Source organism: Phaenicophaeus curvirostris, chromosome 2 (genome assembly GCF_032191515.1).
Source record: "Phaenicophaeus curvirostris isolate KB17595 chromosome 2, BPBGC_Pcur_1.0, whole genome shotgun sequence".
Taxonomy (NCBI): Eukaryota; Metazoa; Chordata; class Aves; order Cuculiformes; family Cuculidae; genus Phaenicophaeus; species Phaenicophaeus curvirostris.
Genome location: NC_091393.1, coordinates 51202731 through 51228608, shown reverse-complemented (window position 1 = coordinate 51228608; position 25878 = coordinate 51202731). Strand labels below are relative to the sequence as shown.

General features: G+C 38.8%; 1 protein-coding gene across 2 annotated transcripts in view; it reads right to left on the bottom strand.

The window, feature by feature from the left end:
• AIG1 (androgen induced 1) overlaps window positions 1–25878 on the bottom strand; it is a 125966-nt gene that overhangs the window by 73095 nt on the left and 26993 nt on the right. Inside the window, exons 2-3 of one of the 2 annotated variants that reach the window (XM_069852026.1) lie at window positions 16817–16972; window positions 8317–8418 (exon numbers count right to left, since the gene is read on the bottom strand). In XM_069852026.1, coding sequence (XP_069708127.1) covers window positions 8317–8418; window positions 16817–16972 — 258 coding nt within the window. The remainder of the gene's footprint in view (window positions 1–8316; window positions 8419–16816; window positions 16973–25878) is intronic. The other variant, XM_069852027.1, reaches the window with a different exon arrangement.

The following is a 25878-nucleotide window of genomic DNA, read 5'->3' as shown; positions in this document are numbered from 1 at the left end:
ATTTACTTTTAAAAAGTGGTGATTTGTTACAAAAATAATGTCAAAATATTTCCCTGTATTAGCATTCCTGTAGTGATAATGATCTCAGGATACAGGGAAGAAGCAATATTTTTCATTCCACCAACTACAAGGGCTGGAAAAAGCATATAAGCTTTTGGGCTCAGACTCCCTTCACCAGGTCTGCTGATTCTTCTGGTATTGTGTCCATGTGAAATAAACCACTTTCCAACAATGATAAATAGGTAAAAATCTGGTCACTGAGTTACTGCATATGTCTTCAATTGAAGGAAAAGCTGTCTGCCAAGCTTCAACCAAGCAGATCATAGGTCTGTGAAAAAAATGAATCTAAAAGGATGGAATCCAGTTGCTATAGCGGCAAATTAAACAAATAAATGAGATACCATGGAATGCTGCAAAATATTTGTGGTCTGATTAAGTCATATTTGCCACATGTGTGAATACTAACAGTACAGTTTAGTGAAGTGGTACAATATAGTACAATCCCACTTTTCTTGCATGTATATTCTATTTCTTATCTGAATAAGCGCTAATGAATGGTAACCAGTGTGTCCAAGGATACATAACACTGTAATAATAAGGCAATGTATAGTCCCTTAAATACATAAAGACAATAAATGCATATTAAATTACTATATCTTCAAATAGATAGATATTTGCATCCTTCCTTGTATTTGCATGGCCTGCTAAAAAGGCAAAGCTTTTTGCAGTGATTGCCTGAAGGATGACTTGTATATGGACTGCTCTAGAGTACACAACCTGTAGCTAGCAGCTGACATATTAAACTTTCTTTAACATATTAAAAATTAGCAATCCTCCCCCTGATACATCAATGTTTGTTCTCTTTTCTTAATAAAAGGTACTATTTGAATATACTCAACATTACTCATAGTAATATATCATTTACTATTTGATTCGAATATCTGCCTATGTTACCTGGGAAAAAACAACAGGAAAGAAACAAAAATCTGTTATGTCAAAACTTAAAACAAGTGTCTGATTCCAGCTGTGACAGAAGAGAGGATAATTAGATTTTTATCAAAAATGTGAACCAGTTATTAATGTCTTTAGCATTGATTTTAAACTTGAACTTTTATTTACATCTATAACCTGCAAACCATGTATCAGGTAAATTGTGTAGTAGCACCAAAAAATGCACCAGCAAGAGTTGTGTGCAGCGCCAGCAATGACTACAGTGAGCAATATAAGCTGCACAGAAAATGAACGTTAAAACAAAACCAGCATTCCTAATTTTGTCAGAATTATGGGAACAAACCAAATGTGTTTCCATCCCACACTGCTGCTGGTTTAATAAACAGACCTAGCAGTCCAGGGCCAAGCCCTGCTTCTTGGAAAACATGCTCCACACCCAGAGAAAGGCAGACAGGCTAAGGTTCCCTTTGCTGTGATCTTTGGGGGCTTTTCTTTGCTAATTCGTTTTGTGCCCATAGCAATCACTTTACCAAACTTTTGTAAGAGTGACTTCAGCTGAAAACCTGGTTTGGGGCTTATATTATCAGTATTATTACTATTACCATAAATGTTACATACACACTTACACCTAGCTTTGTCTATTAAAGCAAGGTGTTTTTAAATACCGACCAGTATGCCTTCTCACCTGTGGTGCTTCAAATACATGATATTCCAGCACTCCTGCAACCCCTAGCAAACAGCGTATCTGTTTTAATGCAACCCACACTTCACAGCTGATATGAAAAAATTAGGCAAACTCTGAACAAGCCTGTTCTCAACAGCAGGACTGAAGTTTTGAGGGTTAAACAGACAGCCGAGATACTGCACGGCATTGCCAGATAAAAATACAGACAGATGCAAAGACACCAATGTCTTTCTACAGGTAGTCCGCAGATACAATTTATATGAACACAAGCGTCATACGGTTGCATGGTTGCAGGTGGTTTTACTCCTAAACGTGCATGGTTGCAGGTGGTTTTACTCCTAAACATTTTACAAGGATTTGAAGCTCCTGGCATGTCACTGTGCAAGTATACTTCGTCTACCCTGTAAATCTATATCCAACAGCAACAGAAACCATTCTTCTCTCACAGCAGCATCAATAAGCCATCTCCTTGCTCTTGACTCCTCTAATTCACAGATCTCAGGGAAGTCTTCCCAGGGAAGTGACAGAAAGATATGGTAAGAAAACATATTCTTCATTTCCTCTTTCTTATGTTTCCTTATTTCCTTGCTTAGCCTTTCCTCATCCTTCCCTCTCCAGGTCCTCTTTATCATTCAGATTATCACTTCCAGATTGTCTACACTATTCTGTGGCTCCTTTTCACTTGCCTCATCTCTTCTGGTTTTTCTTTTCGTCTTCTTAGGCAGGAATTGGAACAGTAACAGTTGACTTTTTGTTTTGTCTCTTTTCCTCCTGCCTGTCTTTTCCTCTCATACAGCTATCTTTCCCTAACCTCTTTTTTCGTGCTCTCTCTGACTGAATCCCCTTCTCCCCTCCTTTGGCAGTCACTCCTGTGACTTGGTGTTGACACTACATACTCTCATCCTCTGTGCTAACAGACCGAGTTACGTGACCTTGTCAACAGAAGAAGGAAAAACTTCAAAAATATCTCACCTGGGGATTTCAGCTTTCAGACTTTTCATTTGCAATGCACACATCTAGAATAGGGCTTGTGTGTTTAGCCGTTACTAAGTAGTCAGAGATATTTTAGAAAAGGTCCCTGATTAATACACACTGGGCTCATTTTACCAGGAGCAGCCTGTGTGCATGTTTTCTCTAGACTGCTGGAAACAGCAAATAATTATAAACATTAGGCATCCGTGTTCAGTTAGAAAGCTGTCTTCACCTTAGCCTGTTGAGTCTCCTCTCACAGAACATTGTTAAGGCCAGCTTCCTACTTCATGAAAACTGCTGTGTTGTTACTGTATTAGGTATAGGAGTTTTTCTAATGCTCCCAGAGGATGCCACTCAGATAATTCAGTCTTCCTTATCTAGCAGCCTCTCAGTTTTCAGGTGCTATGCTATCACAGGTTTTGATACGCTACCAATTTCCAAGCCCTTCACGTAAGTAAAAGAAAATTTTTAGAAGTCTTTTAAGCTGCTGCTGTTTTTTTCCCCCCCCAAGCGGGGGGGGATAATTGATAGCACTGTATTCACGCTCCAGTGGTGAAACTGGCAGATAATGAGGAGAGAGATCAGACAGAACCACGTAACTGCAGCATTAACATGCAAAGAATGTACAAATCCAATATTATTTTCATGGGTTTTACAAATATTCTGAGACCCCAGGCAACTAGCTTTAATTGCTATTCTTTCCATCAGATAGATGTTTAAATATTAGCCATCTAGTAGTGGGTATTATGTTGGAAATTAAATTACAATTTTTCACCTGATTTTTACCACAAAACTTTGCAAGTTATGTAACAAGTGGGAACTCCTTCCTGGAGCACTGGAGACTCTATTCATCCCCACCACAGGAAAATAAATTAAGAAGAGCTCTTGAGCTGGAATATCACTGAAAGTCTTATTCAGATTTAGAAACAGATCACAGAAATAGGGTAAGTACCTCCTAGACGTTAAGCATAAGGCATTACCAAGGTGCAGTACGCTTTACAAAAATAGCCTGTGCATGGGATGTTGCTGTATTAGGAAAACATCCTCAAGAAGTATAATGCAGTGCTTCAAATGAGTAATTTCTGAAAAGCATTTTTAGGGCAACACACTAGATGGAAACACTCTGCTGAAAGAAAGGATATCTCCTTGTTTGTACATCAGAGCGAGCACAGTGCAGCAACTGACCTGACTAACAATGGAGAGAAGGGTTTGACAAAAATTTCACCAGTTTTGGACCTTCAAATCTATATGTCAAGTTACTATGAATTTTACTCTTAGCATGGCTTTTCTATTTTTCCATTTGTTCAATCATCAAGGGAAAAACCCTTCCACCAGAGAAACAAAGGAACAAACATTCCAAGGCCACTGGACCTAAGACAAAGCTGCCAGGAAGTACAACTATTGGAAAGATGGCCAGAAGGACTCAGTACCACTCTTCAGTGGGCTGAGCTTTCCAGCTGAGCAGCCAACAATAAGAAAAGAGAGCCAACTTATGAAATAAGTAGAGATGTATCACTTGGACAGGCTCCTTCCTCTCCATAACTTGTCTTCATCTGCTATTTGTCCTGGTTTTTGTGCATTCTTCCGAATAGAGAGACAGAGGGTATTGGCTTTCTAGGAATACCTTTGTTTCCCTAAAGCAGCATAAAAAGAATATAGAACAAAACTGGAAGAGGTCACATATTATAGATTCTAGTGGCACAGAACCCATACAATAATCAATTTTCCAACTCTGCAGAGGCACAGCACATTCCCCTTCCCCCCTTCCATGACCTCTCCTCTAGAGCTTTCATTTGAAGATAATCTTTTGTTTCTGACCTCTAAAGCCATTAAATTTCTAAGCAAGTAATATCTATATCTGTATTTTACTTTCCTTGCCACAAACAGATGATTCACATTTTTAGGAAGAATTTGGGACAGTGTCTATGAAAAACAAAAAAGGACTCTTGCTGAAATGGTATGCTAACTTGGACAGATATTGTATGCAGCCCTGCCGTGTAATCTTGCTCAAAATCAGCAATGCTCGAGCTTAAATTAATTCAGTCTACAGATCTGTTTATGTGGGCATCTATTGGAATAGGGGTAACCTCTAGTTTCATAGTCTGCACTAGGACTGAAGAGAATATAACTTTTGTAAACAAACATTATCCATGCATTGTCTGGTCCAGTCCCAACACAAAAACGTGTAATGAAAGAGCTGATAAAAATCCTATTACTATTACACACTAGTTTTAAACATTGAAGGTTAGCCTTTAATTAAAAATTCCTAATATTGATAGAGATCAGATAGGCAGCCACCAGAAAATGGGGAATAGTATTCTCCATGGAAAGTATGCCTGTGGAATTAAAGATGGATATGGATCCAAAGTGTAGGACAGCCTAAGGAATGCAACAGACATCTTCAATGCAATAGTTCGGTAATGTGGCTACTAGAACTGTAGCCAGCAAAGATTAATTCATCTGCATAACTAATAAATACAGGAAGTGAACTTGACACTTCATGAACAGACCTAGGCTCAATCACTGCCCTGTCCTCCAACAGCTCTCCTTAGACAGGTCATCATTTCTACTGACAGAAGCTTAACCTCAGTTACTCAGATGTGCTTCTTCACATCATAAACAGAGATGAAATCCTTGTCCTGCTGAAACTGACAGCAACCTTGCCATTTATTTCCCCAGGTCATTTCTCAAGTCACAGTGATACCCTTGGTTATGGATGAATCAACTGACTGAAATGATGAGATATATCAATTTTACGGCACAGTACAACTCTATTAATGATGCCTTTCACAGGTGTATGAATCTGTGTGTGTGAGGTACCATCTGGTACCACAAGACACCATTTACTACACAACAGACACTACTACGGTGTGTATACATATACATAAATAATAGAAACACAGTTCTTGACACAGTATGCAACTTTATAGTAAATGGTTTGTGGTTTTTATCTTTGTGCACAAGATGAGCCTCCCTCCATTTCTACAAAATTTTATAAACAATATTAAGATTGACTTGGTAGTGGGATTGCACAGCTCTGTAGTTCATTTCCCTTATGTTTTCCACTTCTAGACAGGAATTTTTAGATGTTGAAAAAGTGTTGCTATGAAGGAGCGATTTCTCTGAGTTTTAGCAAAATGTTACTGTGTATGTCATAAAACAGTTTTTTTTAACATTAGATAATGCTGTAACTGCAGAGAAGAGATGGGGAAGGGGGAGAAGAAAAAAGAGGACCCACCTCTCACTGACAGATGTCACTCTGCGAAGGGTAATAAATCTCTAGTGTGAGTTTTGCTATACAGTACTAGGCTCCAGCACAGCTATCCCTGCATTCAGAAAAATTATCACTGAATGTACACAGCTGCTGTCAAAAAGTGCAGGAAATACAGGAACAAATGTTTATTTCAATACAAAACAATAGCCAAGAATCTGAACTTTCCAAAAACTGTATTCCCAGAGGTCCTACCCCTTCACCAAAGGTAAATCATATTCCATAAAATTCACCATGTCAAAATTGTAACTAAGTGAGGGCTAGCATTCTCAAGGTAGTTTAAGAACTCCTTTATATTACGATGGGCAATGCATCAGAATTAATTAGTATGAAAGCTGGTGAGGATAAAATCATGACTAAAACATCAGAAAGAATCAGACTGAAAGGTGGTGAAAAGCCCAACAGCCATAAGATTTCCCTGTGACCAAGCTAAAGGAACACTTGGACAAATGGAGATTGACATGGCAAACAATTCCTTTACTAAGCACTTTCAAAAATGCCTTCTGCATTATTTCAAGTTGAAAACAATGTCTAAGATGCTTGTATGCAACTAATTTCAGCAAACTCTATTATGTCCAAATATCTCAAACAAAAGCCATCTTCAAATATTTCAGTTAGTTTACATTTCTACAGAGCGACACAAACTTGTTGGAAAAGACCTTTAAAATCATCAAGCTCAATCATAAACCTAACACTGCCAAATCCACCACTAAACCATGTCCCTAAGCACAACATCCACATGTCTTTTATACACTTCCAGAGATGGCGACACAACCACTTCCCCAGGCAGCCTGCTCCAATGCTTGATAACCCCTTTGGTGAAGAAACTTTTTCTAATACCCAGTCTAAACCTTCCCTGCTGCAACTTGAGGCTATTCCCTCTTGTACTGCTACTTTGGGAGAAGAGACCAACGCCCACCTCACCAACAACCTTCTTTCAGGTAGTTATAGAGAGCAATAAGGTTCTCCCCTCAGCTTCCTTTTCTCCAGACTGAACAACCCCAGAGCTGTGCCTGTTTTAGTTACGGCACAGAGACTTCCTGAATGCCTAGGGCCATTTGTTGTCAACTGCTTCACCGTGCACATTCATGAAAAATGTTATAGGTTAGGCACTTCCACTATGTGTAATGTCACCTGAAAGAAATGTCATCAGAGCTGGCACTGACGTTGTGTGGGAAAAAAAAATCAATGTATGTATGGCTTGACAGTGTTTCCAAGTGTTCAGTTTGTAACTGCAAAACTCAAGGGAGGACAGTCTGAACAAACACAGTAGGAGTCATCACTTTCCTCAGCTCTACGCACACATAATATCCCGCCGTTCCTTTCAAAACAGCGTAAAAAAGTACAGTTTTCTAGCAGAAGCTGATGCTTCTCTTGTCAGCAGCAACTCTCATACTGTTCCTTTAACATACAATTTAGGGAATAAATAAATAGCAGCGCTATCTGCCCCACCTCACAAAGGATCAATTTATCAAGCCCAGCAGCACTGGACAAATCCTGACCTGCTGTAGTGATACAATATGTACACCCTGAAGGATGGGCTCTGCTGTCACCTACTGATGAACAGCAGGGCCAAACGGTTTGCCATGCCTTGATATGGAAAATAAAGTAATAATGAAACATTTTGCACAGATGCAACTAGAGAAGCTAACACAATGCCTTTCAGCTCCCAATGCTGCATAAATATTAGTAAGTACCTGACTGCAAAGTGTGGCCTGATCTTTTCCTTAGCATTTAAGCATATAGTTGAGAGAAAGAATGTGTGACTTAACATACTACAGAAGGATGAAAAGGTCATGGTTCTTCTCAAGAAACTATGTTTATGATTACCAGTGCAGCAATTTTGAAACTTTGCATTAATGCATGTAATCTCACATTATTAAAAATACCCTGATTCAGGTTCTGCAACACAAGTCTCATTTACCTGAGTAATTATTTCATTTTTTTTTTCTGAAAACATATAAGGCCAAAAAGCATATTGAGATTTTTGAACAACCATTTTAACCTAAACATTTTCATCACAAATTATACTTTGGTAGAATGGTAAAGAATCATTCCATTAAGTGTTGCTGTCAGTTTAGAGCAAGGTACATTCCATTCAGAACTTCTGTTTTGTGGAAAAGTCTCTCTTGCTTAAACTTCCTCATGACTAGAGTGACATTGCTCTGGGAAATGTACCTTATCACAGAAAACAGCCAATGCCCTCAACTAGCTTGGGATGTAGGACACACAAGTTCAAATCTCCAGTTACAACCTAATAGGGATTCAAGTATAACTCAAAGAGTTAAGGAAAGAAAGATGTTATTCTTGCTTGCAAACAACATTCCTTAACAACTTCTGAGGGAATTAGCTCTAAGTGTATGCAGAGTCATGCACAGGGAAATCACTGTCCTACCCTTTTGTTTAGGCAAGGAAGTGTTTCCATTACTTTACTCACCATTCCATGATTTAGCCACGCTGGTATAAAATTATCAAGCAGCTTTGGGTAAACCAGTTCCCTGTCATAGATATAGATGCTCCAAAACATCGTCACAACAAACTAAGAAGAAAAAAAAAAAAAAGACAGACATTTCAAAACATATGCTTCCAAACAATTAGCTACACATTTCAGATAGCAAAACAGGGCATTTAGCAAATGATATATGGACAGACACAGACATTATTGTTCTTTGACCAAATCCTGCTTTAATCAACAGTGTGAGGATTATTCTTCACATTCGTAGGATTTTTAACTTCTCTTCCTATTCTTTTTTTTTTTTCTTGACTTGCAGCCTGGAAAAAAAACCCTCATTTTTTTGACTTACATGCCTGTGGCCAAATTACAACTGAGTATTATACTTTAGTAGCAGATGTGGCACATAAATAAACTTTTACCTCTAACAGGATAAAAAAGAAAAGGAAAATCAGGTAAAATATCACTTGAGATTCATAAAACACATAAACACGAAACATTCCAGTGACATGTGGCATTCCTCAGGGGTTTGTATTGGGACCAGTTGTTCAATATCTTTGTTGCAGACATGGACCGTGGGATTGAGTGCATCCTCAGTAAGTTTGTCGATGCCACCAAGCCATGTGGTGCTACTGACAGGCTGGAGGGAAGGGATGCCATCCAGAGGGACCTTGATGGGTTTAAGAGACAGGCCTGTGTGAACCTCACAAAGTTCAGCGAGGCCAAGTGCAAGGTCCTGCACATGGCTCAGGGCAATCCTAACTACGAATAGAGGTTGGTTGGAGAATGGATTGAGAGTAGCCCTGAAGAGAAAGACTTGGATATGCTTGGATGAGAAGCTCAACATGAGCTGGCATTTTCCAACACAAAGCATTCCATGACTCATCCCTGAACAGGAGCCTATAAACTCATCTTTGCAGTTTTTCATGTCAGCCATCAAAACAGTATTGTTTAAAAAAAATTTAACCTTTTTATTACTCTGTACACAATTCATAGAATGTGATCCACAGAAAAGAGGTCTAGTGTCCTGCTTGTTTGTCAATGTGAAACATGGCTTGATTCTTCTCAGAGGCTATTTACCAGGAGTCCAGAGAAAGGCTATTATTTCCCCTAGGCTAAGGAGAGGACAGATGGCTCAGATAAAGTTTGCGCTAGGCTAAATTTTTGCCAAAGTGTGCACAAATTCTTTAAAGATATCCCGATATCTGAAAAGCAAAGGTAATACAAAACCACAAAAACTTACAAAAATAGTCTTAGCTTACCTTAGCAGGGGAAAGAACAAAGTGAGTAATATTCTAATTAAAAACCAACTGCTTTCTTACCTTGAATTTGAGTCATAGTTTTCTAGTAACAAAAGGCTTATTGTTTAAAGCAGCAAAAGCCAATGCCTGGACTAGGAGCTTTTCAATAACCATTTTCAGGGGATTTCCACGCAGTGGTGACAAGTCCAACTTTAAGAGGCAACAGATACGACTTTCACTGAAATCAGCAGGGTCGTATTGAGTTACGTTCAAACCTACGTGGTCCATGATCTTATAGTGTATTCAGGGGGTCAGTAAAATAAAGTGCATGAAATATGGGGTAAACATAGCAAGGTCTGCAAATTGCTATTATGTGTAATAGAGTAGACATAAGTTGTTTCATATGCTTCTGACTTTGGAAGTTAAAATTGAGGTTGCAGTTTATCAATGGCACCTTGTTCTAACCACAGACACGCAGACTTTGGCCAGCCAGTTATGTGAATGACCTGAACCAGTACACTGTTCCCTCAGTGTGCATACAGTACATAGTTTCTTGGTTTCCAATACACTTGTCCATCTGTTATGATAGCTATCAGTGCCTGCTCAGAATAAGCTTGGACTATTTGACTAGTGCACGGAGGCCAGGAAAAAAAATAGGTTATGATAGGCCAAAAAATATTGCAAGTGTAACGTACCCCATAAGAAGTCTCTCTTCTGGGCCAATCTTGGCATTGGCACAGCCTAGCTCTTTACGCACCTGCTGACACATAAGTGCCAAGATATGAATAGCTGAACAGCAGGGAAAATGGAAGCAAAGTATCCACTTCTCTACAGGCTTCCTAGAAGTCACGTATTATCACAGTGGGTCTCTGAGAACCTGCTAAGACCAACTGGGACATGAACACATATTCTCAGGTGCACGAAGACCAGACTGAAAAAGCTTTTTTCCAAGGAAGTCTTCCTGCAAGAAAAATCACCCAGGATCAGGTTGAACCTTATTACACTGAATACAACAAAGCAGCCATGTTTTGACCTGTGATTTTTATGTGAGGCAGAATAAAACAATAGACTGCCAAGGAGGTAAAGATAAGAAAAAAGAGGACATGCCATCTGTTCTAACCAATGTCAGCCAATTGATGGAATGGCATCAGCCTAGCTGGTTGCAACCATCTGGAGCTACAGACGGCAAATGCTGCTTAGCAAAGCACTATCACGAGGCAGACATAAGGTAAAGGAAGTGCGCAAACCCCAAGGTGTTACAGAACTAACGTATCCTGGAGGATGACCTGACATGAGACTAACGCAACACCCTGGCAAAGATCCCTTCCAATGTCTGAATGGTTCATCTTACCTTTACTTACAGTTACCTCATTTGGATAAAATGAACTATAAAAATTAACTACTTGGATAAAAATGAAGACTTGCTACTTAGCTATCCTGGCTGCTTCCGAATTTGTTTATTTTGAATAATAAGCAACTGTTGGTCTGCTACTTTTAAATCAAGTCTACTATGCTTACAATTTGGCACTCGTAGACTTTTATTTGGACTGGGCTTTGCCAATAACATACATGGTCATGCAGCACCAGACCATGATAAAATGGAGCTGCTTCTTTACACTGCCTATATAAGTCTCAATCAGAATTGCAGGCCTGGTGCTCATGCTGCCTTCCTTGTGGCACAATTTATCACTATTGTGGAGATGGTCACGGTACTACCCTCATAAGCCAGGCTGAACAGGCTTCTCATATGCAGCAAACATCTTTCAGTGAGCCAAATACTTCTATTTTCCTTGGTTCCTAAGGCAAAATGGCACAAATGTCACCCCTTCCACTTCCTCTTTAGAAAACCTCGAGTCTTGGAATTCAAGGAAGAAGAAAACAGGCACCAGAAACTGCTTTTATACTTCTTTGTTCAGGAGTCTCCTAAGATTGGCAGCTTTCTACAAACCGTGATTTCTTGGTTAAACTTAAGGTAAAGCAACACATTAAAGATCAGTAAGAGTTCCTCATTTGCCACTTACTCTATCTAGGGTCCTTACAGACCAAAAGGAACCTTTAATTTGCAAGTAGGTGTTGGAAACTGTTCGAAAGTAGAGTAGCTCACTTGTCACAGGCATCTAAAGTATTGCTAAACAAATACACAGCAGCAGGAAGAAAATAAGGCTGAAAACTAAACCCTGTTTTCCCATTTAAGGAGATACTCCTAGAGTTATTGTCCTCTGTCTCTGAAGCTTCAGAGTGCATAAGAGCATGTGGCGCTGGCAAGGGGAAAATTTTAAAGGACAAGTTGGGAACCAGTTGCTGATTCAAAAGGGAAAACAAATGGCTCTATCAAAACACCACAAACGGAAGCAAAGAGAAACTAGGAAAGCCAGCAAAAAGAACTGCATAATTTGCTGGTTTATGTGAGCCCAATCAAGAAATGTTATGCAAACGAAGAGCAAACTCAGTGGAACTTTATTTTCCTGCAGTATGTGTTTTTGGTTTTGGACAGGCTGCACAGTTTAGTTCACTCATTTCCTGGATGGTCTCACAACAAAGGAGAAAAAAAAACAACCAACCTTTTGACCCTGACAAAATTTCTTCTCAGTACAGTTAAAGGTAAGCTTTCCGAGTGTCTCCCAAGACATTTGTTGTTAACTGGGAGTATAAATACATTGTTTGCGAGCCTCTTTGGGAGTTAAGGGCATAACATATAGAAGCAAAGTGTTACTGAAGGCAGGCCACAGGAAGCACGACTTGGCATGGTACTGGCTTTAGGTGGAACTGAGTGCTAACACTGCATCACATCAAATAAATTTCAAAAGGGACAATAGAGGAAATCACAAGGAGTGGGAACTGAAAATCAGGGAAGACTCTACTCAGAGAACAGAATTCAAGAGCCATTTGTACCATTGTTCACTCATGTTCCCATCACCAGCCACTATGCCACCACAGATAAGAGCAAAATCTAGAATACAAATCATTCAGCATGCTAAGTCAGTTATGGAAGTATTTTCAGGTCTGGTCAAATAAAGAGGTAAGTAGGAGACTACAGCAAAAGCCTGCACGTCCTTTCTTGCGACAAGATCACAGATCAGCATTACTGATGATCTACAGAAAAAGGGTGATCAGCTTTCCTTTTGACTGTACCAGTACAGAGAAACAAGAAATAAAAAAAGCATGCCTGGCTTTCTCTCTTTCATATCACAGGTCTTTAAAAACATAAAAGTACAATATAAAGAACATGAGCTCATTCTAGCCAGTTTAGACTCAGACCTAAAAGGAGCTATTAAAGCTACATCATATAAGATATCAGTGGTAGAGACTGTGATTTTATAGGCAACAATTTCTCCGTATATGTAACAACATTAACTGTCTTTATTCCTCCTATTTCTGTTAAACACAGTCTTGAAACACCAGAACTTCCGATTTTATCTCTTCTTCCTTGTTTGGTAGAAATTACAAGAAACATGTTGATCAAACCATATATAGCTTACACAAAACACTAATTAACAACAGAAATTTGGTAGCTTCCTAATCTATGTCAAATAGAAGAAAGTAAGGGTGCAACACTGGTGTAGTCTCCAACTTTTAAGCATGCGTCACACTTTATCAGTGTAAATTATCCCCAACATAAATGTCCTTTACACTGATACAGGGGGCATAATTGTAGCCAGTATAGATGAGAATTGGTAATAAAATTCTAAAATGTATACACAAACATTTTTCTTCAGAGAATGCTTCTTGATCTTAGGCATTTGAATAGTACCCCAAGTGTTGTCCAGAGACTTCATGGAATAAGATTTTACTGCATAGAAAATTGGTCTATTGATTTCTGATTTCATTATCTTAAGTTGAATTAAAAAGAGCAACAATAGGTACACAATAGTCATTATGTCCTTCAAAGATGTTCATGTTTATTTCTTAATGCTTCTAAACAAAATGGTAGGTTGGCAACTGAGTTTTATCTGAGCTCCTAAAGATACACAATGCATAACAAAACCAGAGAAATGCGATTTGCTGCAAGATTTGATTTGTTGCAAAGCCACCCAAGGAGACTGTTTACCGTTGGGCTGGTTCTTTCCCCTCCTTTTGTAGGTGGGAAGAGATTGGTGGCCAGACTTCCCAGGTGGTTTGTATCTAATACTTTTTTAGGAAGTACTAAAAATGAAATATTTCATTTTGCTACATTTTTTTTTCACACATCATTGTTTGACTTGGGAGTGGAAACCTCTTTTCCCATCTGTTTTTCAGAGCACATCATCTCAAGGGTTTCAGTAAGCAGGAAATAACAGAAAAAGTTGTGCTGAATTGGTCTTGAAAAACTACAGTTAGTGGGCTTTAAAACGTTCCCCTAGTATTTGTATTATTCCCTAAACATGCTCTCTGTAAAACACTAAGCAATAAAAACAATTTAGATGTTATGGTATATGTCAAGTACTTAAGCATGACCACTGCTGTTACGTTAGAAACCCAACAAGGATTTTATTCACATCTGTCCAGTTCTTATGTGTGAAGGTTCCTCTACATTGCTACTGGAAACCACTGAGAGGCTCCATGGAGAGGCGGGTGGGTGTGTCTCAAAGAAAGAAAGTTCTTTTTTTTTTTCTTTTTTTGAGTGAGGAAGCTGTTGAGAAAAAATAGGAAATGAGGGAACTTGAAATTCTTTTCTGCAGACACCCTGAGGTTTAATAATTTCCTTCCAACAAGTACCTCCAACATATCAAAATTTCACTGGATATTTTCTTACTTATAAATAGCTCTTTATAGAACAAAGCCAGCATTAGATGTTTGCTATGTTCAGGCCCTGAACTTTTCCTATCAATAACCACACCGAAGGAGATCTCCCAGTGGCTGGTGGTCCCTTTCTTTGGCCAGTTGTAGCTGTGGTATGGTGGACATTGCTGGAGAGGATCATGTTTCAGGAACGAGCAGAGACCGGTGCTAAGTTATGAAGTGCTGCTGTCGCCAGGAGAAGAAACAATAATGAAAACAATCCCTTGATGCTTTCTTTGTAAAAGTAAAGTGAAATAATATGTGGTAAGCAGTTGCTCCTCCTCACCTCAGAGAGCCCACCTTTGGACATAGAGAGCATCTGACCAATGAGCATGGTCATTTTTTACTATTTTCTGTTTTGTTTAAGACACAAGTTGTTTCTGTATGAAACCCCTGAGAAAGTTGCTACATGTCTCCAGGAATGCTAACTGACAAATTCTTTGTAAACTGATGTTTACGAAGGCTTGTAGTGATAGGACAGGGCCAATGGGTATAAACTGGAGAGGGGCAGGTTTAGACTAGACATAAGGAGGAATTTCTTCCCCATAAGAGTGGTGAGACACTGGCACAGGTTGCCCAGGGAAGCTGTGGCTGCCCCATCCCTCGAGGTGTTCAAGACCAGGCTGGATGGGGCCTTGGGCAGCCTGATCTGGTGGGAGGTGTCCCCTGGCAGGGGGGTTGCAACTAGAGGATCTTTAAGGTCTCTTCCAATCCAAACTATTCTATGATTCTATGACTCTGAAATCTTACAACAGTACTACTAGTGTAGGCAATGGCTAGCTGGGATTCCACACTTACCTGTGGAAGAGAAACAACGCACGAAAGAAATGCACAGAATTGCCAAGACAAAGTGAAGCTGAAATTCTCAAAGATCTTGAAAAGTTTCCAGTTCAGGAACATTTCAGGGGTGGAGGAGCACACAGACAACAGTATAGAGCTAAAACAGCGGCAGGAGAGAATCCCTGAATCCTGAGTGGCATAAGAGAGCCAAGGAGGGGTGTGATTTGATGCGTGTAAGGCTTGCACTTCTAGGTTGAAAAAGGCACTTAAAAAAAGACAAATAACATCACGTTGTTGTTCTTCACTTCTACTATTGACACAGTAGGAAAAGCATGTGTTGCCAATCACAACCACAACTTCTTCTAATTCCTAATGTCCCGTAAAATACAAATGTAACATATATATCCTCACACCCATAAAATTGCAGGCCTTTTTATTCACAGATTTTAAAAACTATGAGTTGATCCAGTTTCTTCCACTGTGGCTGGAGAACTGTAGTCTGATACTCCAACACGAATTGTGGCAGCTCCTAATAGGCAGGCCAGCAAGTACAGTGAGGGAAGGCTATGAGCTGGGTTTTTATGAAAGAAACACCTGCACAGAGTTTCATATATGCTTCAGATTTTCTAACTTTGCAAAACTATTCTGTATTTCGTAATTTATTGTGAAATCCTACATAAACGGTGAAATCACACTGTAATCAAGCATTTCTGAATATACCAAATTATAAATGACAGATTGATATGTTATGTTAACTGCTGTTAATGGACAGTAAGTGACCAGCTTTTCTAAAAAACTTTCGAGACCTCATAGTTTTCTAGTAGTCCTCCTGTGAAACAGAACTTGTTTCTAGCAAATTCTAGCAAATTTAGTTTTAACTACTGTATACTGAAATAAAAAACTAGAATTAAAGATTAATCCTAAATTACAATGAAAGCAATAGTTTAAAGAAAGGCTCACACGTCTATTTTAATGTAATGCAAACTTAGAACTAGACTGGCAGAGATCATACTTCCATACAAAACCCCATGAAATTCTGGTTTTTCAGCTTATTAGTGGTAAGAGGTCCCTAAAGACACTCGGCACCTTTTGCTATTGAAAGCAATGTGCAATGCCCTAGTACAGCAAGACTTGATGCAAAGAATAGTTTTATTCTGAAAAAAGGCACGTAAAAACATTTTTTCCAGACCTTCTGCGTGCTTTATTATATTATTGACAAACTCCTTTTCCTACCTCATTTCTTCTGTCATCTCTGAATCCCCAGTTGATTAACAGGGATCAACATGGACTTTTGCTTCCCTTCTTGCCCATGACAAAACGGCTTACAGACCAAATTCCAGTCAGGTCGCTACTGTGTGAAACATGTCACAGTCAGCACTTTTACTACTACTGACGATGACACGTGGTGCAGAAAAGGTCCAGATTGACTCTCAAGATGCTGCTCGTGCAATTCACATTTGAAATTACTTGTGCAGAATTCCTATTGTAAAGTACTTTTTTTTAATTAACCAAAACCAATTTCAGCAACACCAGTGCTCCCTTACATCTGTGAAAAACAAGAGAGCAGTAAAATATTCTCCACCACTTCTCCCTTTCCACATAGTCTTTTGCATAAAGGTAGGAGGAAAAGCCTTTCAGACAGAAAACAATCAGTAACACCTCTCACCTGGTTTGCAAAGATATACACAGATTAACATTGTACTTACCACGCCAACGGGGAAAGCTAGAACAGCCATAACCCAGTCGCGGAGGGAAATGAGTTTTTTCAGCTGCCTCTCTTGCTCTTGACTGTCATTTCCTTTAGTGAGAAGACTGGACAGGTCGGTCAAGACACAGATCCCAAAGAAGACAGCCTGGATAACCTGCATGGAAAGGTAACACACTCTTGAACAGAGAGCAGATCAGATCTTGGGCAATGCTGGTCAGACACAGATGCATGTGAGAAATATTGCCAATAAACAGACATGGGGAGTGGGAAAACATCAGTCCCTTAAATACGGGTAAATTTGTCCACATAAAAGCTTCTTGTGCTTCTAAATTGAAATATATTGTAATTGATTCAAGCAGAAGGATCTGAAATGCAGCCACCTCTTCCTGCTCCCCTCCATAAAACTTGGCCCCAAAGCCATAGTATTCACCCCTGAGGTGGAAAAGTAAGGAACGCTACCTGCAAAGGAAAGACAGAAGACAATCGGTTCTTTCCCTGGTGCCAGGAGGTCTCTTTTGGAGACACCGCCTACCCCAAACACTCAACTCAGGGGTGAAGAAGGTGCCTAAGGCTTTCTTAGAGATGTAGCACATGGCCCGGGCTTCAGCTAATCTATCAGTGCTTCATCTCAGGTAGTGAATGAAAGACCGAGTGAGTTGCAGGAGTTAATCAATCTTTCTTTTTATAATGGAGGACTGCCATTTATCTGCCTTTTCCTATCTTGCATTGACATACTTGTGTGCGATATTGTAAGATTATCTGTTACATTAAATTGGTAGTTTAATCACTTGAACCCATTGATTTGGTTCCAACTTGACTTGATCTTAGTTTGATCACTGCATTTTTCTTCCTTTAATAGCTTAGTAAAATTGCAGTAAGTTAGCTCAGGAATGCTCTTGCCTGAGGACCTGCACATCCTTTCTAGCACAGTTCAGAGGAAGTGCAAGCAGCTTGCTTACTCCCCACACTGGAAGCTCGAGTCACAAACTCACAGGTATCAGGTAATCTCAGGTAAAAATATAAACAAAACACAGGCTTGATTCCCAAATTGCACAGTGATTCATCAATAAACAGAAATGTGTGCTTAAAATACATTCTACATGCCTTTCAAAGTAAGCATGGAGTACAAGTTTACAAGTCTTATTTGTAAATCCTAGTGTTCCTCTGACTAGGAGTCTCTGACTAAACAGCTGACCATACGTAAGAAAAGCACACATGTGGATTTTGCAAAATACAATTTATTGCATGCATACATCTTTGCAGAATTTAGACTATAATAAGCAATTTAAAAAAAACACTTTAGTTTAGGGGACACTGGTCTAGAATATGGTAGGGAAAGGAGGGAGGCAGAGAGACAGGAAGGAAGAAAATACTGAATAGATGTTGGCTACTACAAAGAAATCCAGAGATATGTGATGGCTGGATGGATTGAAGTACATTCTTTTCTTCAACAATCCTTATATAACCCAAATACTTGTAAATTCTGGCTGTAGAGCTGTGAACGACAGACGTTCAAATGCCTCCTGGATCTGCTTGCAATTCTGCTGCCACTGCTCTCCCCTCTCCAGGCTGTAGCTACATATAATTTCTTGATAAATAAAAGAAGCAACATTACAAAACATTCCCTAAAGCCATGAAATGTGGCAGACTACCAGTGTTAGTGCTGTATACTGTGCTAGAAAAATGTATGACTACTTCAAATGGCTGCCTGGAAAAGTTACCATCTCCTGCATATTTTCTGAAAAACATTTTATATAAAAGTTGGGGCTCCTTGGAGCTACATAATCACATGAGCTCCTAGTGAACTTTTTAATATTATTTGTTTGAAACAAGTACTTCATAGGAAAAAACCTTGCCACGCTCGATCCTGTTTTCCACCAAACAGATGGCCTGTTTGGAGAGAAGGAATAGAAGAACTAATTATGCATTTGCTTTACCTAAGAGGAGATATGATACCATCTACTATTCACTCAAGAGTGTGAATGCCAAAGAAGAAAAAATATTTAAGACAGGCCTGGCAAAAAAAAATTATATGTAACAAGTAATGAGATCAATCTGGGTGTTAAAAAGTTTAGGCTGAGTACCAGGAAATATTTCCTAACAGTGAGCTCCGTCAGACCATGAAATAGTTTCTCAGAGGAAGTGGTGGAAGCCTCATGGCTTGAGTCACCCGAACTGATATTGGACAAAACATTCAATAATGTACTGCAGGGAACAGTATTACGTTGGCAGGGCTTGGACGAGTGACTAACGGAATGTTTTCGGCTCTAACTACGATTCCCTGAAATGGTCTCTATCCAAAGCAACACACTCAAACAATCACACGCCCATTTTCCAAGGGAATTGAGATTGTACATCCACTAATCAATCACAACGCAAACGGCTTGTCTCCCCATTATCCTGTTACGAACACAACGCTTCAAGGGAAAATATAATGATATCATTGGGAATAACTGAAAACTTCTAAACGGAAAGAAATACCCAAAGATTTCAGAGAGTAGATATGAAGTAAACTATTCTACATAAAGACTTAACAAATAAAAATTCATATAGGAAAGAGAAAATTACATATTTACTGAGAACATTCAGAGCCAATGAAAAAAACATAGTGTTTAGAAAGGAACAGTTCCAGCTTATTCATACAAATAGTGTATATACATTCACTTTAATACTTCCTTTCCTTTCCAGAATGTGCAAGAAAACTCTTCTGACACCTATCAACATTTAGGATTAGACTTAAGACCACCAGAGCTGCATGAGGCTCAGCAGCATACACTAAACAGCCAGAATCAGCAACGATTCATGTCCCTTGTGGGTCTGGCAAAGAAATAGTGTAGCATGCAGCTACCATGGTTTATGGTATGAAACAAAGTTCTAAAGTCCATGTTCCTCAGTGTGAATGTTGCCAAACATGTAAAAAGTTCAGAGCAAGGGAGCAGAAAATCCCTCTAAAAAATATTCTCCAAAGTGCCGTGGTGTTACCTCAGATTTAGGATCACATTTTCAAAACAAGGACCTTCTTTTAAAAATCTGTAGGTGGCGAATCTATACATGAAACATCTCCAAGACGTTAAACAAACAGTTGACTTTTTCCTTCCCCCTGGAAATTTAAGACAGCACTTCAGAGGAAATATCTTCCAATTTTGCCTCTAACTAGAGCTTGAAGGAAAACAGTGATTTAGAAAATGACAAGTACAAATTTAACAGAAAACAGCCACATCTTTCTTACACCTTGTTAACAGTGATAGAGGCAGAAACTTGTAAGCAGAGTATGTAAAAACAAGAAAATCATTAAAACAGGTATAAAATACGAAAATATTGCTGACCCCATTTTCTCCACTGAAGCCTCGAGGGACCACTGCTACAACAGTTGATACTACAGTACCCTTAAGCTGTAATACAGTAATGAGAAGTGAAGGAAATGGCTATCTACATGGCTTTTAGTAATACAAAACTGCGAGTAGAGAAAATACTTGTTAAGTTGCTGCAAGGAGACAACAGCTATGAACAGAAGAGGAAACCAAGAAGCCCAAAAACCATCTCAAACTGTGAGATCTATTCAGATTTCATATCACAGAAGATTGTTCCTTATGAACAATTAGAATAAGATAAACTAATTGTACATGCCTATCTCCTACAAGAAAATAAAAACTTGCTTCAGTAGGACACCTTTTCCACAAGGTGCTCACTGCAGAATAGCAGCTAATGACCCTCCTACACTCCCACCTTTTGACTTCTTAGAGTCTTTGATTTCTTCTGTCTGACAGACAGAAAATATACTTCCTTATAAACCTTTCTTCAGGGTATGGAAACTCCCTCTTTCCCCATGCCGTAGGGCTCTACAGTGCAGACAAAATTTCTCTGCAACTGAGGTCAATGGAAATTCTGCCACTACTCTTACCGAGGCAGAAAACTCCCATTATACTCACTGAATCTAGGATTTCATTGCCCGTGGACTCATCCTCTTCTAAGCTTAATCTCCTAATCAGAAGAATTCCTTAGAGCTCAGGGCAGAAGTACTGGTAAAGTCTGTGCAAGCCCTGCATGGGTATTTTTAACTCTACCTACCTCTGAAAATGCTGAATTCCCTGTCTTCAAACTATCATTTTTAAGATTAATAGCACTTACAAATTGTTCCATGTACCTCTGTATGAAATAAGGTATCTGAATAGGCTGACAAGTAGCCAGTGCTGCCAGAATAAAACATGGAAGTAACACTCCCCAAATCAGCAAGAAACAACAGAAGAGCATGGAAAATTAAGTAACTTTTACATATTCAAAAATTCCATGTTTGTGCATGAAATGCACGCGCATGTGTACACATATGTATTGGGTACCTGTACTTCACTTGCCATGTAAGCTTCCACTGTTCACAGGTAAGACTGCATTTAAGAAAGAAACTTAAAAGTCTGCAAATGTAAGGCATATAATAGGAAGACTAATTCACACCAGGGTGTCAAGCAGGCTTGGCTAATCGTTAGGGGTGGGGAAGCATTCAGGGCCTGTCCCAGACTGACCCAGGAGCAAGGCAGCCAGGGGTACATCTTTTAAATACCTTCAAGTATGGTGACTCCAATACTTCCCTGGGTAACCTATTCCAATGCTGGCCAACAGTTTCAGTGAAGAATATTTCCTAATATCCAGTTTAAACTTTCCCTGGTGCAACTTGAGGCCATTTCTCCTCATAAGACTTGTGCTTCTGATCGTTCACCCACCTCAACATACAAGCTGAGACAAATGAAAAGACAGACATAAAGAAATAAAAGCAAGAAGCAAGAGTATTTTAAGTACTAAAATACATGCTAAAATAATAAAATTATATGTCTAATCACTAAATGTACAGTTAACTAAAGCTGAAATGCAAACTCCATGAAAAAGTATTGTGTACTACTCAGAATCACTACTTCTGTGCAAGGAATGGGGAAGACGACTTTTAAAGGCCAGAGGTAAAAGAGCAGCATCACCCCAGGAGACTGATTGACTGATGTTAAGTTGGGGCATAGAGTCAGACCTTCTATCACTTTTTCTTCTACACCAGCTGTAGCACAACGGTCATTTTAGTTTGTTTTCAAACCAGGTTTCAACAATGTCATAGGCCACTTCAACACAGAAAAGGAATACAGCCCCTGCCCATCAAGAGCTAGTAGCCTGAGAAACCAAATAAACAACATATAGGAAAAAAGTAAGGGATATGGGAAGTAAGCCAAAGGAACTCATAATGCAAATGCTACCTATTTTACTTTGAGTTGTTTGTTGGTTAAGAATCTCTAGATACATATTTCTCCTATTCCTCTTTTCTCTTTCACTTACACAAATTAGAAGTTAAACTCCACTAGTAAAATATGACACTTATTTCTACCAGGAGAGCCATTAGAAATTCACTAAGTGCATAGATGGACAGCCTTATAAATATCTAGCACTGCCCTCATCCAAAACAATGACTCATGTCTCTCTTTACAGCCTCCAGTGGGGAGAAGGCTTCTACAACCAGGATGTTGCAATATGAAGTCTAGTCCTTACCAGGAAATTTAACTTGATTTTCATTATTTAGCATATTGACATGAATCAGCTTATAAACATGCCTAATCCCTTATCATCTGATGTAAGTTAAGGGACTCCTTTAAACATCATCCTTTACTTTCTACATAATCTCCTGTAGTCTTTTTTTTTTTCCTTCCAAAGCCTCCCAGTATTGTCCAAACGCAACCAAGGATGGGGCTTTAAACCAATAAGATTTTATAGATATACAAAAGAATAAAGTCTATTATGGAATTATTATTCAAGGAAAAGAAACATGTTTGACACTTCAGAAAAGTTTTTATAGGTGCTACACTACTGAAGTCCAAGTGCTTACGCACCTACTACAGAGCTATGGGAAGGCGACAAAGCTGTGTGAGCTAATTAGACCTCATATTCCATATAGAAGAGGTGTATTCTAAAATTCTGCCAGCTGGAACACGAGATGTGTTTTTTTGTCTGGACAGACAAAAAACAACTCCTTCTGCAAACAAAGAAATTTCAGTATGAAATTAGAAAACAGATGTGGGCCCCTGAAATGTAATTTTTATAGCACTGCCTTTCAGCATCTATTAAAATTCACGCTTTCAGTACATGAAAGGAAAAAAAAAACCTGCTAAATAATATAACTACACTGCTTGCACCTCTTCCTTTCTCTCTCCATCTTCCCTTCACTTAACCAAAGAGGAGCCCTCACTGTATTACACTTACTGGAGGGGTTAAGTTAAGACTGTTTTAAGACTGTTCTGTCTTAAAACGATTCTTGCCCATCTCACAATGATTTTCAAAAATATGCAGCACAGCTCGGGAAGGGGTAATGTGGCTGTGCTAACATTGTTTTAATAGCTTTTTAAAAAATATTTTTAGTACTTCTATAAGGACAAATATATTATTCTTTCCTACAACAAGTTATGCTGAAATTTGGTAAATTATAAAAAATATTTGGAAATGCTTTAATTTTTAAAAGCAAAAAAGCATATTTAGTTATTCTTTTTACATGGGCAAAATACCCTCAACAAAAAAAAAACCCCACAATCCTGCCACAGTGGACAACAATTGAGAAGTTAATTTTAAAGAGCCACTGTATCTTGGTTGTGTTGCATAAATGACATTTCCAGCACGATCTCAGCATGACAGAGTGTATGCCATCTGGCTCAGAACTGCTAACAGTGTGCAATCCACTACCATGTATCAGATGAAGAGATGGAATAGACAAATACAGAATATACTAAACCAATACAAACAAAAATTTGACCAGACGCTGAGAAAGTGCTAAATTTTCTCATATCTTTCTCATTCTTGCCCAGCACCATGTCAACCTAGTCTTTCTTCCTCTAAGTACTACAGGCATTTTCTGGATACTTTTGAATTCTAGATGTCTGGATATCTTACTTTGATCTTAGCTAATACACTCCAACAAGCATATAGCTCATTGTTGCAGTATTAAAGAAATTGTTATTCTATTTTTATCTTTATCTTTCTGATTTTAAATTGTTTTAACTAAACTCATTTTCTTGTAATTGCCATCTTCTTCCTTACTCTCTTGCACTGTGTATTGAAAAGCTGCCTTTACTACTTATTGTATCCTGCTTATAAGACAGTGTAATTTCATTAAGCGTAAATAATGCATTCAGCAAACATGTATAATATAGTTTATTCAGAATAAATTATGATTTTATTAGGTTATATCTTTTATGTTTTTCTTTGCTAAAACTTAATCTTATTAGGATTATATACCGCACAGAAGGTTATGTCATTATTCTGGTTTAAATACTAATTTTACACATTTTAGCATGACTGGTAGGCTGTCTGCAGCAGTGGCCTTGCAGTCAACCAGGCAGGAATGGCAGCTCTTTAGACAATGCCTGGGATAGCTAGCTAAGAAGCTAAGACTTGTTCTGCAGCTGTCTGTGCTAAACTGAGCTTTAGGATAGGGTTTCCAATGACTGGAAAGTCCCTAGCCCTTTGTATGTTAATTACACCCAAAGAAATCACATTTGATTAAGTACGGAACTCTCAAAGAAATGTTTTTCTTAAAACTTCAGAAACTTCTGCATTGAACCAACTTTTTAATATTTAGAAATACAGTTTGAAAACCACTAGAGGGAAGCAATTTTGACAGATCAAATCTGAAAACAAAACTACGTAGAAGTATTTTGAAGTTAGAATGACTGTTTTTGTTATTTATTTCTTCCCTTTTTAATGAATAGGGTAACAGCTGTGTTCTAAAGTGCTGAATTTAGATGAGGCTGTGATTGATGTATCTTCACAACACGGTAACAGCTGAGAATGCCCATGATACAGGCACTACAATCTTCTGAGACACAGCAGCCTCAGTGCTGCCCTACCACACCTGTAGGAAATAAAAAAGGTTTAAGTGATATTGTCTCAGTTGGGCAATTCTCCCTCTCTCCAGGGAAGGTAAGGGAACACCGAGAACTTTCTGTCACCTCTTCATCCATTCAACCTACCAAAACCACACAAACCAAGCCAGATGCAAACTCCCATTGTGAAAAACAGCTTAAGTCTCCAACCAAGATCATCTTCAGCTTTTGCTTAAAGCAACTTTTCCTCCTCAGTTCACTGCTGCAGCAGCTGAAGGATAATTTATGAGAGGCAGGTAAAGTGTATTAGTAAATAAAGTTCCTACTAAAATAAGGAAATTCCGTAATCAGACCACAGCGAAGGATGCTGCTATCCAAGCTCCAGTTGAAAAAAAAAGGGGACGTAACTTTGTACATTAATTATAAAGCATGTGGTTCAAGGAAAGGTGATCTAACATGTTGTACTGTCCTCATAAACAAGACTATTCTTTACACAACCTTCCAAGCAAGGCACTGTGTGTTACAAAAGAAGTTATATTTCAGGAGGAAGAAAGTGCTGTCATTATCTTACATCTCTAAAGAAAACATGGGAAAACCGCTGCTATAAGCTAAATGCATTTAAACTAAATAATAGGAGGAGGGGAGTTCAGCGTTCACTAGATGTGTGCCATTTCATCCCATATGATAACGCTTCCCTGCTTTCATTGTGTTTCTCAAAAACAAATCTCAAAGGAAATTAAGGATTTGTTTCTTGATTGTCTGTTGGTAAAGTGAGGCAGGGAAAAGTGAGCTGGCCAAGGTCAGGCAGCAAAGCAGCACGGGACTTAGGGGATGAACTCAAGTGCCCTGATCCCTAGGCAGTTCTCTAGGCATTAGGTCAGGCGGGTTTCCACACTTCTGCACACACTCTTACAGTTTCTACTGCTTACCAGAGAAACACTCCCTGCTTTCTCAGAGAAATAGTATATACCTTTTCATTCCCTCCAAATGCAGTCATGCTACTGTTGGCATAAATCCAAATGCTTGCCTTTCAAAGTTTTCTAATGGTTTAGATACTGTAATTCTGTCTAGCTGATCTATTTGTGCTAAACAACAAGAGTTATCAAGGTCCCAGATACAACAGCTTTGGGGACCTTGTCCATTACACCATTCCCACCTTCACCTTCATTCTTACCCCTAAGTTCATAACAACAAATATTGATTTTGAGCAACGCTAGCA